At 43.2% G+C, this 12544-nt stretch overlaps 1 protein-coding gene across 3 annotated transcripts in view; it reads left to right on the top strand.

Annotated features, from left to right (window-relative positions):
• The first annotated feature begins 676 nt into the window (after window positions 1–676).
• csnk1a1 (casein kinase 1, alpha 1) overlaps window positions 677–12544 on the top strand; it is a 34455-nt gene continuing 22587 nt past the window's right edge. For all 3 annotated transcript variants that reach the window (XM_079250579.1, XM_079250580.1, XM_079250581.1), the window contains exons 1-4: window positions 677–1435; window positions 1642–1748; window positions 11713–11839; window positions 11960–12058. In XM_079250579.1, the coding sequence (XP_079106705.1) occupies window positions 1313–1435; window positions 1642–1748; window positions 11713–11839; window positions 11960–12058 (456 nt within the window). In that variant the 5' untranslated portion in view covers window positions 677–1312. The remainder of the gene's footprint in view (window positions 1436–1641; window positions 1749–11712; window positions 11840–11959; window positions 12059–12544) is intronic.

The raw sequence follows: 12544 nt of genomic DNA on the forward strand, positions 1-12544 counted from the left end.
GTCTACAGAGTGGGTTTGGGACAAGGCGCCACTACTAGTCAAGTGTAGTAGTGCGTGTAGCAGCAAGTGTTTATGGAAGTGAAGCTGTAATTTATGGGAAATACTCTGTGAATAGCAGAGAAGTTATTCACCATATTAACGTTGAAGTGTTTTTTTTTGTGCCAATTTATTATTTCTCTCTCAGATAAATAGCTCTTTTTATTTGATCTTTTCAATATATAATCTGTAAATGATCTAATTAACTTACTTTGTAATATTGCAGCACTAACATTGAAAATCTTAAGTAATTCATAGGGAAAATATAAAATAAACAAAAAACAAAGAAACAAGTAATAAAACAAGCACATAAAAATTGCTTGACAAAATATTAAATCCCTGCCTAATGATGCATTCAAAGACCCTGCGGTTGACAAAGCTCAAAAGCACGTCATGCTAACTTCATGACATACACAGACACATGGAAGAAACAATCGTGGCAAAGTAAAACACCGGCTTTCATCAATCATTCCAATAACGGAAACAGATTTTAATAAATAATGTTTCCCCTCTCTGATTACAAAAGCTGCACCTCTGCTTTGCAGTTCATGCGACAGACAGCTGCTAGTCGTGGGATTGCCGACAGCCCGTGAATGCGTCCTGTGATGTCTTAGCTAATCGCTTCAACGGAAGCCAGCTGAGAAGACAAGATGGCGGATTGAGTGGGTTGCGCTTTGTGAGGACCGTCGAGACCCTTAAAGTTAGGCGAAAACGGGCTCTAAGGATTACAAAAGCAACAATACCATCAGGAGAGAAAAATTTGCCTTTCGTTTGGGGAGAGGTTGGACATTTTTCCGCGGCGGTCCTTGCGACAGCGTTAGCTTGATGCTAATGTTAGCTAACGTTACAGCTGACAAACATTAGCTGCTAACGTTGCTTAAAGCCTGAAGCTGGTTAAGATCCTAACGGTGGTTCAGACCTGAAGCTGGCTCAGATTTAGATGTTAACGTCGCTTAAGGCCTGAAGTTGTTCAGATTTGGTTTGGATGTGGAAACTGTGACATCGACACGGTTTTTTCTTACTTTCAGAAGGGGCTTATTTTATTTCAGAACGCTGCAGTAGTCGCTAGTTTATCACTAAATCCAACGCCCTCGAAGAAATCTGCCGATTTCCCTTCCCTTTCCCACGGTGTTTGAAGTGCGACTTAATCCACTCCCAGCGACATCCACGGCCCTGCGTGTCCTGAAACCCAGCGACATCCACGGCCCTGCGTGTCCTGAAACCCAGCGACATCCACGGAGTTTCCTGAGGTTTGTTGGCTGCCTTGGGGGATATTATGGCGAGCAGCAGTGGCTCCAAAGCCGAGTTCATCGTCGGTGGGAAATACAAGCTTGTCAGAAAGATTGGATCAGGATCTTTCGGGGACATATATCTGGCGATCAACATCACAAATGGAGAGGTAAATGTTCCTGCTTGGGACTGATGGGGCAGCAGCCGACATGTTGTGGCTGCGAGGCAGTATGTTAGCAAGGCCACAGCCGAACCGCCATCATAGTGTTCTGGTTCGTGTTTCTGACCCAAACCGACCGAACTCCAGCAGACAGCTGTTGGAGGTGATCAGGAGACCGAACAGTCCAGAAATGCGTGTTTCTGTCTGCTTTTCAGGAGGTAGCAGTAAAACTGGAATCACAGAAAGCCAGACACCCACAGTTGTTGTACGAAAGCAAGCTGTACAAGATCCTACAGGGAGGTGTCGGGATCCCCCACATCAGGTAAGTCAGCACCTTCCTGTCTGCTGCTCACGCGCTGCGAGACAAACTCCGTGGTTATTGTGGTTTATTTTTACATGAGCTGCTGCTAAACAGAGCCAAGGCAAGAGTCATGAAGTGGAAATAAATCTGGATGTTTCCACGTTAAGTTGTTCCTGTCAGCAGCTGATCCAGGAGAACAGCTGACAGGCCGAGCAGGCTGCAAATGGCCGCTCCTCTTTGTTGTGCTACAACATGTCTTCCTGATAGAAAATGGCGGCGGAGTCAGCAGCGAGCGCAGCGGACCGGGCTCTGTTCCGGACCCGGGCTCTGTTCGGCTTCTGAGTTCTGTTCAGAACCGGGCTCTGTTCCGGGATTTGCTTCCATGATGGGTGTTTGGCCCTTGGGAGGTGTATGTAGTCTGTGTGTGTATGTGTGGTCTATATGTGTGTGTGTGTGTGGTCTATGTGTGTGTGTATGTGTGGTCTATGTGTGTGTGTGGTCTATGTGTGGTCTGTGTGTGTGTATAGGGAGGCAGTGGTCTGTTCCGGAGGTAAACTGCAGGGTCCGGAATAGGACTGGGCTATATGGCCGAAAAATTATTTTTTTAAAAACCAAATCCGATTCCTGATTTTAATCGATTTTTTCCCCCCGTACTGTAAAGAAAATAATAAATTACAAAAGTCAAAAATGATTCTTTTTCCAAAATGCTTTTATTGCAGCCAGCCGAGGAGTTTACCTGAATTTAAAGTGCACCTAAAGAAGCGGTTAAACTAGATTATAAAGAGATGCAGGCGCTGCCGCTGTAAACATTATAAGAAACACCATGTTTGTACTTCGCGCGTTTCCACTGTGAGATAGTTTTTAACTTTTGATCATGCATTTAAGAATAGACCTCACTTCACCTCACTTTATTCTAAAATTAAAAAAACCAAATAAATAATAAATAAAAATGCCTCCTTGGAAGAAAAATAGTGATTCCTTTTAGAGTATTTTGACATTAAATAACCAAAACAATTTCCCACGTTGGCAATGAGGGAATAAAAATGTTTCTTTACACTTAACATGTGTTTAGAGAAAATTGACCTCTGTGATACAAAATACTATTTGTAAAAAATCCCTGAATGTTAATTAAAGCTATATTTCTAACATACATGTATTATAACATTCTTGCTGTTTTTTGTTTAATTTACACATTTTAGGCAGAAAGACGAGCCTGTTGGCATCTGGCTTCAGACCCCTGTGGCATGGGACCCCTCCCACACTGAAACCCTGCCTTTCCATCACACCTAGAACTGCACAAAGACTAAATGTCACCATAAAAACCAGCTGCTATAAAAGTTTTTACCATCTCAAGAGGTGGTTTTTCAGACATTTCCATATATAAATATATTGCAGGATTGTAATGGAAACACTTTTTTTGCGTTTACGTGTCCCCGGACGTGACGTGGGGGACGTGACCAGTTAATTCCCGGTAAAGATGGCGCGGTGTGGAATAAACAGCCAATTTCAGAGTTTTAGAAAAGAAAGAAGGAGAAGAGCTTAGGAAGCAAATTCTCCGCAGCAAGTAGAAAACCCGAAAATAACGCAACGAGCCCACTCTGCATTAACTGAATATTTATGTAAAATCTCATGAGAGAAACTAGATTTTAGGAAACGTGATGCTAATGTGCTAAACGTTGTTCAACGGAAACACCCGCAAATCACAATTATTGTTTGTCGAAACTTACAAATATTGTTTTTATTTTGCAACAAAATGTAATGGAAACGCAGAGGGGGCACTTCTTCTACGTTTCTAGCTGCCATGTTGTTGTGTGTTTCTGTGGGAAACGAGCGGGAGTCTGACGTCACTATAAGCTACGGAAGCCCAAAAGGCCACGGTGGGGCAAAAAATATCCCGATTTTCATCAAAATAAATCTTCAGAAACAGCAAATTGGGATTAATCGATTAAATCGACCCTGCAGACCGGACGTGGTCTGCAGGGTCAGGACCCACCTGAAGGGAAAACCAGAACATGACACCGGTTCCGGATGTGGTCTGCAGGGTCAGAACCCACCTGAAGGGGAAACCAGAACATGACACCGGTTCCGGATGTGGTCTGCAGGGTCAGAACCCACCTGAAGGGAAAACCAGAACATGACACCGGTTCCGGACGTGGTCTGCAGGGTCAGAACCCACCTGAAGGGAAAACCAGAACATGACACCGGTTCCGGATGTGGTCTGCAGGGTCAGAACCCACCTGAAGGGGAAACCAGAACATGACACCGGTTCCGGATGTGGTCTGCAGGGTCAGAACCCACCTGAAGGGAAAACCAGAACGTGACACCGGTTCCGGACGTGGTCTGCAGGGTCAGAACCCACCTGAAGGGAAAACCAGAACGTGACACCGGTTCCGGACGTGGTCTGCAGGGTCAGAACCCACCTGAAGGGAAAACCAGAACGTGACACCGGTTCCGGACGTGGTCTGCAGGGTCAGAACCCACCTAAAGGGAAGCCGAGATACATGCAAAAACTGCAGGGTTGGGGACCGGAGCTGGTCACCTCTGCTGTAAAATATAATACATCAAAGAAACTACAACATTTGTTAATAAGTTCTAGTTTTTAACAACTGACCTTTTCATCACAATACCTAGCGGATCAAGTAAATAGAAAAAAGTATTGATCCATATTAAGTGTGTCAAAAATCATATTTAGAAGATTCTCGTATTAGACAGGAACCTGGTCCATTCAAATGGACCTGGCAACAGTTCCGTTTAGCTTCTGTGTGTCTCTGTTTCTGGCAGGTGGTTTTGTGTTTGTGGTTGTTTAGGTCTGGCTGTTGGTCCTCTTCTGTTTCAGCCTGGCCCATAGGACACACGACAGTCCCATAAGGAGTTGTGTAAACCTGGCAGCGTGGCTGTATTACTGGAACTGTGGATGCCAGCAGTGTGGCTACTTATGGATGTTGTTGTTGGACAACAGTAAAGCATGGATAGGAGCAAAGTCACAACGTTAAAACAGTGAACATGGCGTCAGGCACTATCATCGTTAGCCAAGCCCCAGCTCTAAAAAACGCCCGAAATGTTTCAGATGGAGACCTGGAAACATTTCAGACTCAGAAAGGACAAACAAAGATGAACTTGACAAAAGAAAAGCGATTTGCAAGACGTGCCAAACGAAGGTGAAGTTTTATGGGAGGAACCAAAGGTTGAGACATCGCCAAGATTTCCTGTCTAAGCCGTTCACCTGGCAGCAACATATACACTACTCACAAAAAGTTAGGGATATTTGGCTTTCAGGTGAAATTTATGGAAAATGCAATATGTTCATGCTACAGTGATATAATATCATAAAAGTAAGACATTTAAGTAGAAGGATGCACTACTGATTTCCTCATCTCTAAAAATTCATTCAACACAAAAGGTAACAACAATGGTAGTTACACCACAACAAAGAATTTGAACGTCTCAATATCTGGTCATGTGCCCTTGAGCATCAATTACAGCTTGACAACGACGTCTCATGCTGTTCACAAGGCAACTTATTGCCTGCTGAGGCATGGCATCCCACTCTTCTTGAAGGGCAGCCCTCAGGTCATTGAGGTTCTGGGGTGCAGGGTCTCGAGCCTCTACATGACGGCTCAGCTGATCCCACAGGTTTTCAATGGGATTCAGGTCTGGAGAGAGTGCAGGCCATTCCATTTGAGGTCCACCAGTCTCCAACAGCCGTTCCCTGATGATGCGGCCTCGATGAGCAGGAGCATTGTCGTCCATGAAGATGAAATTAGGCCTGTGCTGTTCATGTAGGGGCACAATCACTGGATTAATGATGTTATTCAGGTAGTATGGGCTTGTCACTGTACCATTCACAAAGTGTAGGGCAGTTCTGTACCAAGTGGACACCCCTGCCCACACTGTAACACCGCCACCACCAAAAGCTGGCCTGGTGACAACAGTGGCTGATGCATAGCGCTCTCCCTGACGTCTCCAACATCATTTCTGCTCAGTGTGAATCGACTTTCATCAGAGAACAGCACTGAGGCCCACTGGTTCCTCGTCCAGCGTAAATGCTCCCTGGCCCATGCAAGACGATGATGCCTGTGCCTGGTGGTGTGGTCAGGTACCCGTGCAGGTCGTCTAGCACGCAGACCACGCTGATGGAAACGGTTTGGAATGGTCTGACGTGACACTTGGGTGCCTCTCACCTCTCTTAAACGTGCCTGGAGTTGAGTGGCATTCATCATCCGGTTTCTCAGGGCAGTGTTCACAATGTAGCGGTCATCAGCACGGGATGTGGCCAAAGGACGTCCACTTCTAGGCCTTTCTGTGACTCTTCCAGTCTCTCCATATCTCTGTTGCAACCTGCTGATGACACTCTGTGACACTCCAAGCTCAGTGGCCACTTCTGTCTGAGAACGTCCTGTTTGAAGCATGGCAATGGCAAGGGACTGTTGTTCCATTGTTAGGTGTCGTCTTGGTCTCATGATGTCAAAATGTGAACAGCATGATGAGGACAACTGTTTAAACACCAGCTCTAATTGAACCAGGACATTTATTGGTCAATTTAAGGATCACACACCTGCCGTGATTTTTGCCGTTAAGCTCCTTGTTAGAGAACAGCAACTTGTGCAAAATTTAATGAAACATTTAACAGTTGGACATGTGCATTTAAAAGCTTAGAGAAGATCACATTAAGTTCACCTGTACAGGTCTGAATGCATTTTAGGCTTGTTGTGAAATTTCACCCAAAAGCTGAATATCCCTAACTTTTTGTGAATAGTGTGTATGTATATATATATATATATATATATATATATATATATATATATATATATATAGCGTCATATCGCCCAACCCTAGTTGCATATAACAAGTCATGTAAATAAAAAAACTTACATAAAACCCTATTGGATCAGAACAAATCAGATCCAGTTGTGATGATCCATTCTAAATTTTCAGAATCGAATCGTTTCTTGACACTGAGCCCTATGAACAGTGGAAACTCTATATTCGTATTTCGTTTGACTGGAAACTTGTTGAAAGTGTCTCCAATGCCAACAATGGGTCCACCAGGAAGCTGCTGTAAAGAGAGGGGCTGTCTTCTGCAGTGCCTGATCAAAATGGTTGGAGTTCTAAAAGCGGCATTTAAAGTTGGGTAGGTAATGTTGGGGGTATGCGCTGCGGGAGGGGAGCCAGGAGAAGAAGCTTTGGAAGTATAAGAAATGAACAACTCCATTTAGGTCGGAACGCTTGGATTGGTCAGAGTTTTTTACAGATTTACAGTAAACTGAGGGGTCTAACTATATTTCTTATTGTTCATGAATACAGAATATGTAGACTATCAGGATGAGGAACCACTTCACCCAGAGGAACATGTCTCTGAGTAACATTACCTACTAGAGATTTAAGTATTAAGTACCTCTTTCCCCGTCAGACAACTTGTAAATTAGTTGCTAGCCAGCACCAGGCATTTTGATAATATCCAGCAATCTTTTAAGGCTGGCTGAAAATGTTGACACTGCATTTATCAAAAGAAAGAGAATCTGACCTTTCAAATAAAAAAAGAAACCTTTTTTTTTTTTTTAAATTTATTTATTCATTCTTGAGTTATCAACTGTTGAATATTGGTCATTTTTGTAAAAAAAAAAAAAAAAAAAAAAAAAAAAAAAGAAGAAGAAAAACAATCTCAGAAAACAACTTTTTTCATAAACATTGTCAGTACAAAACTGCTATTTACATTTTTTTTTATTTACAAATAAAAAAGCATCACAGTTAACCAAATATAATAATAATAATATAATTAATAATAATAATAATAATAATATCTTTGAAAATATCCGAACAGCTTTTAGAATGTTAGGGGTCACAACACTAGAAGAAAATTTCCTTACATGGAAGATTATATCACAAACTTTAGATATTTCCATCAATTTCTCTTATATTACAAATTAATAACTAAATAAATAAATAATTCCATCTTATTTTCGTTCTTCGAGCAAGCACTGCAAAAATGGAACAAAAAAATGAAAACCTGGAAAAATTTGCAGAATAAATTGCATTTGTAACTAAATTGTCCAGAATTATCACAAACAAATAACTGGACAGTCATAAAACCAATTTCCATCCTAAGAAGGATTGATTGGTTGATTAATTGATTTTTGTTGATTGGAATTAACAGTTTTTTGTCTATTTTGTTTTACGCGTTATAATTTGCTTTTGAATGGTACACAGTGTAACACTGTCCAAAGTGTAAAGGGACACCACAGCCTTTGCAGTTATGTTTCCTTACGCAACCCCTTACGTATGCAAAACCTGCACCTTCTGGTTGGGTGATCTTTTTTGGCTGTTGGCAGGATGGGGACCAGTGAATGTGCAGCAAATATGACATCCGATCTTTTCTTGGAGTCGGTCATGTAAGGAGCTCTTCGGTTTTCTGAGCAGTGGGGTTGTCTCGTCCCTCCTCAGCATGGGTTTCGGGACCATCAGCCTGTCTCACGGGGACCTGACTGGTCCATGACTTCACGACACTCTGAATAAAGGCCAAAAGCGTGCTGCATCAGCCAGATGGGGTTTTTGCTTTGTCGATGAAAGTGTTGAAAAAAACTGATTTCAAATAAATAGTTGATGAATTTCTTTGTCCACTTGTGGGACTTTCTGACAAAGAGGTGTTACACAATATTTTGATCTAATTTATCTACTCCATTCATGGCGTTGTTGTATTCCACAATGCAAGTTGGCTTTTGTTTGGAAATCCTGTCTTTATATCCTCTTTGCCAAACCTGAATGGTTTTCATCTCATTTGGCTGCAATGTTGTCACCATTTTTACTATCTGCTTGTCTCGCCAAGCTAAGACCATGTGACGCACAAGTGGTGCTCCTTCTCTCCTAAGATCTGCGTTACCAGCATCTTGGATCACTGATGGTTCCCCCCTGTTCTTTCTCAGTGTGCCACAGACATGGGTTTTTAAGTCGAGCAGACGCTCACATAGGGCAACAGAGTTATAGTAGTTGTCTATGTACAGCCTGTAGCCATGACCTGCTAAGCGGTCAAGTAGAGAGACAACTGTGTCTCCAAGTGGGGCACTTGCTCCGCAGTAGGGTTTTAGGTTGCCCGGTCTCCGAATCACAAAGAATGTAGGATTTGATCCCATATTTTACTGGTTGTACACCCTAAAAGCCATGTGCCCACGCCTGAGAAGCATTCCCTCATCAATGCAAATGTTTCAAGGACAGAGCGGACTTTGTACAGATTATCATTGCAATTGGCTGGTCTTGTTTCATTATCACTGAAGTGGAGAAATCTCCAAATGATTTCAAATCTGTTCATATATATATATATATATATATATATATATATATATATATATAAGGCCATAGAGCGCAACTATATAAAAGCCGCACTGAGCGCAGCAGCTCTTCTTCCTTTTCCAACAGCCACATCGTTGCCTCTTGAAGGCTGTTTTGATCATTTCATGTTTTTCATGATGGTGTGTGCATGAACACAAAATGACAAAATACATAAATTAGCCACATCACTGTTTAAGCCACATAATTCCAATCAAGGTGAAAATCAGCAGAAATTACAGAACACATTTATTTATTCAAATGCTAAAGAAAACGATGTCTTGAGCCTCTGGCATCTGGGAGCCCAGATCAAGATCTCTGCCTTGAGTCCCTCCACTCCGTCTTATTACCTAAACGGCCACTGTCATCACGACGAGTCAGTGCGCTTCGTCTTGTCCCACACCTGGCGGTTCGTCTTTTCCTGTCACGTCCCCTAAAAGTTACTTCGGTCTGGCTGTGATCGTCGTCTCTTCCGTGTCCGTGTCCCCCGTCGTGTCGTTTCTCACCTCCCCCGACTTCTTTCTTGTTTCGGCGTCCAATTTCTCCCTCATCACGGCATCCGATCTCTCTCATATCCTCATCTTCCCTGTCACGGTCACGGTCAGTCTCCTCTGACAAATCAAAGATCGAGTTGCCGGAGTCCATGATAGTTTTGAGGGCCTCTGTAGCGGAGTGCGTTTTCTGTGGAGCCGCCATTGTCAATCATAGGTGTGATAGTGTTGTTTACTGTGTTGCTATATGATACCAGTTATTTGTTTATTTACCAAATCAGCCGCAGCCCCGCCCACATTTTAAGCGCAAAAACACGGATTGCCGGAATATCTCGTCAATGGCAGAGAAAGAGTTAAGTACTTGTGAATGTTTGACGCTGATGCAAGTGTTGGAGCCCAAAGCGACAATGTTGAGAATCATTTAACAAAAGTAGCCTTCAAAACCCGCCAGTTGCTGTGCTGCTCATATTGTCACGATACCAGAAATTCACGAGTCGATACCAATACCGGTGAATTCCCATGGTACTCAGTACCAAATTCAATACCATGGCAAAAAAACCCAAACTCTTAACCATTTTTAATAGTCACCTATTTACAATGTAAAACTTGAACAGATGAATAAATATACCTGCAGTGGCACGTTGCCTGCAAGTATCTAAAACAAATTTTTACCGTAATTAGCAAAGTTTCAGCTAACCCCAACAATTAAATACATATAAATAATAGGTAGGTAATGTCAGCCTCATTGTGTCTGTCACCTTATTCCCTACATCGAGCTCTCACCATTTTTTAGAGGTGTCCAAAGAGGAAAAAAGTAGTGCACTCCAAATTACCCAGAATGCATATAGAAAAGTAGTGACGGTCACTATACGGGTCCATACTGACCGCAGGAGCAAGTGTTAAATCATCAAAGCAGTTCACTTTATATCCTGATTGAGTAATTATGCAACAAAGAAGGAATAAAATACAGTATAAGAAAATAAATTATTTTCACAGGAACTTGAATCTGGTTTGGAATGATGTGTGGTGGTTGCCATGGTGACAGCCGGTAGTCATGTGATCTGCAATGAGGAGAAAAACGCCGGCTTTGTGTCAACAACAGAATAAGTTCAGTAAATATTCTGGTGTACAGCACAGCAGGCACGGTTAGGGCACAGTGTGGACATTCGGACACGGAGAGTCTCAGCTGCTCTCCGTGTCGCGTGCTCGGAGCCTCACCGGGATGCGACCACACACGGAGCAGCACGCTTACCTGTGTGTGCGCCGGCTGCTCCTGCCAGCACCGCGTACAGAGTGCGCATCGGGAAAAGTGATCTACCATGTGAAAAATCTGACACATCTTTTAAACTCAACCAGGAGATGAAACACTCCATCAAGGAATGATCAGAGTATTTTTCCTGCTCCGGCAGTTAACGCGTTTACTTTGACAGTCCTGGCATGTAAAACTCAGACTCTGTTCAGCAGCGTCAGTTTTTTTTTTGAAGCGCTGTTAGGATACATGAGGCAGTTCTATAGGAAGAAGAACTCTGACATGCGGTTGGCCAGAGACCGTTTGGGAACCCGAAGGCCTCGTTGGGGAACATTATGTTCAGAAAGCTTTTCATTCGGCCCAACAACTTTGTCATTTTCATGTCCACCGTAAGCAGACTTCAAAGGAAACGCAGCTCATCTCTGCTAAACCACGACTGGTGTTTGTGAACAGCTGTCAGCACTGTGCGTGTGTGTTAGTCAGACTGCTGGAGTCTTGTTGGAGCCTGTCCAACCTGTTGGTCCTGCTGCCACTCCTAGCTGCCACCCTTTTTCCTCATTCTTCTGCTGCTGACCCACCCTTCTTCTACAGGGAAACCAGGCAGGCTGTGCCCCTTTGGGACACGAAAGCAGTTGTAAAGCGTGATGATATGTTTATCAAGGAGGGTGAACCTGCTGTGCATGCAGAGGTGGTCGGTGCCAGAGGGTCTCCAGTGCAAGCCTCTGATAAAACCACACATCTACTGTTAAAAGAAAACAGATTTACAATCAACGTTGATGACTAAACACTAGAATTTCCACCCTGATGAAAATTTTCATTGGACTGTGGTACCTGGGGTGTGTGTATATATGTGTGTGTGTATATATATATATATATATATATATAAGTGTGTATGTATGTTTCTGTTGTCTCTTGTCTTTCCCAGGTGGTATGGCCAAGAGAAGGACTACAATGTCCTAGTCATGGACTTGCTTGGACCCAGTCTGGAGGATCTGTTTAACTTCTGCTCTCGCCGCTTCACAATGAAAACGGTCTTAATGCTGGCAGATCAGGTAGGAAAGCCATGTCTGGCTGGATCAAGTCAGATGTTCACTTGCAGGGGATCTCAGACCTGCATCTGCAAAGAAGTGACAGGATGGTCTATCTGCTTACCTCGGCTGTTCTCTCTTTAGATGATCAGCAGAATTGAATATGTACACACAAAGAACTTCATCCATAGAGACATCAAACCAGACAACTTCCTCATGGGCATCGGCCGTCACTGTAACAAGGTAAGGTCTGCAGGATGCTGTAAGTATGGCTCAGGAAAATGCCTGTGAATAATTTGTAGTGTGTCCTGACTTATTACCAACAGCATGGACCTTTTACTGCTTGTAAACCTGACTCCGCTAAACCTACCAGGATTTTAGGGGATGGGGGGGTGTGCTCAGCTAATAAATACACTAACCAGTGTCAACTTCATTAGGCTATGGTGGCGTTAAGACCAGTTAACATCTCATTCTAGCTCATCAATATCTTTATCTGACTGTCTGGTCAACTTGTAACATGTAAAGCAGCTGCATAAAAACCATGCCGGTTCACCTGGTTTCTGGGTTTAGCGCATGCTGCGTTCAGGTGCAGAGCAGATGTCAGACAGCAGAGTATTGTAGGTTCAGTTAGAAAATGTCAGGTTGTCCACCGCCATCGCACATGTTAACAATGTCGGCTCACATCACAGCCATTGCACCGTCATATTAAAAATAACCTTTCTTTCTTTG

This window comes from Telmatherina bonti (assembly GCF_933228915.1).
Source record: "Telmatherina bonti genome assembly, chromosome: 12".
Lineage (NCBI taxonomy): Eukaryota > Metazoa > Chordata > Actinopteri > Atheriniformes > Telmatherinidae > Telmatherina > Telmatherina bonti.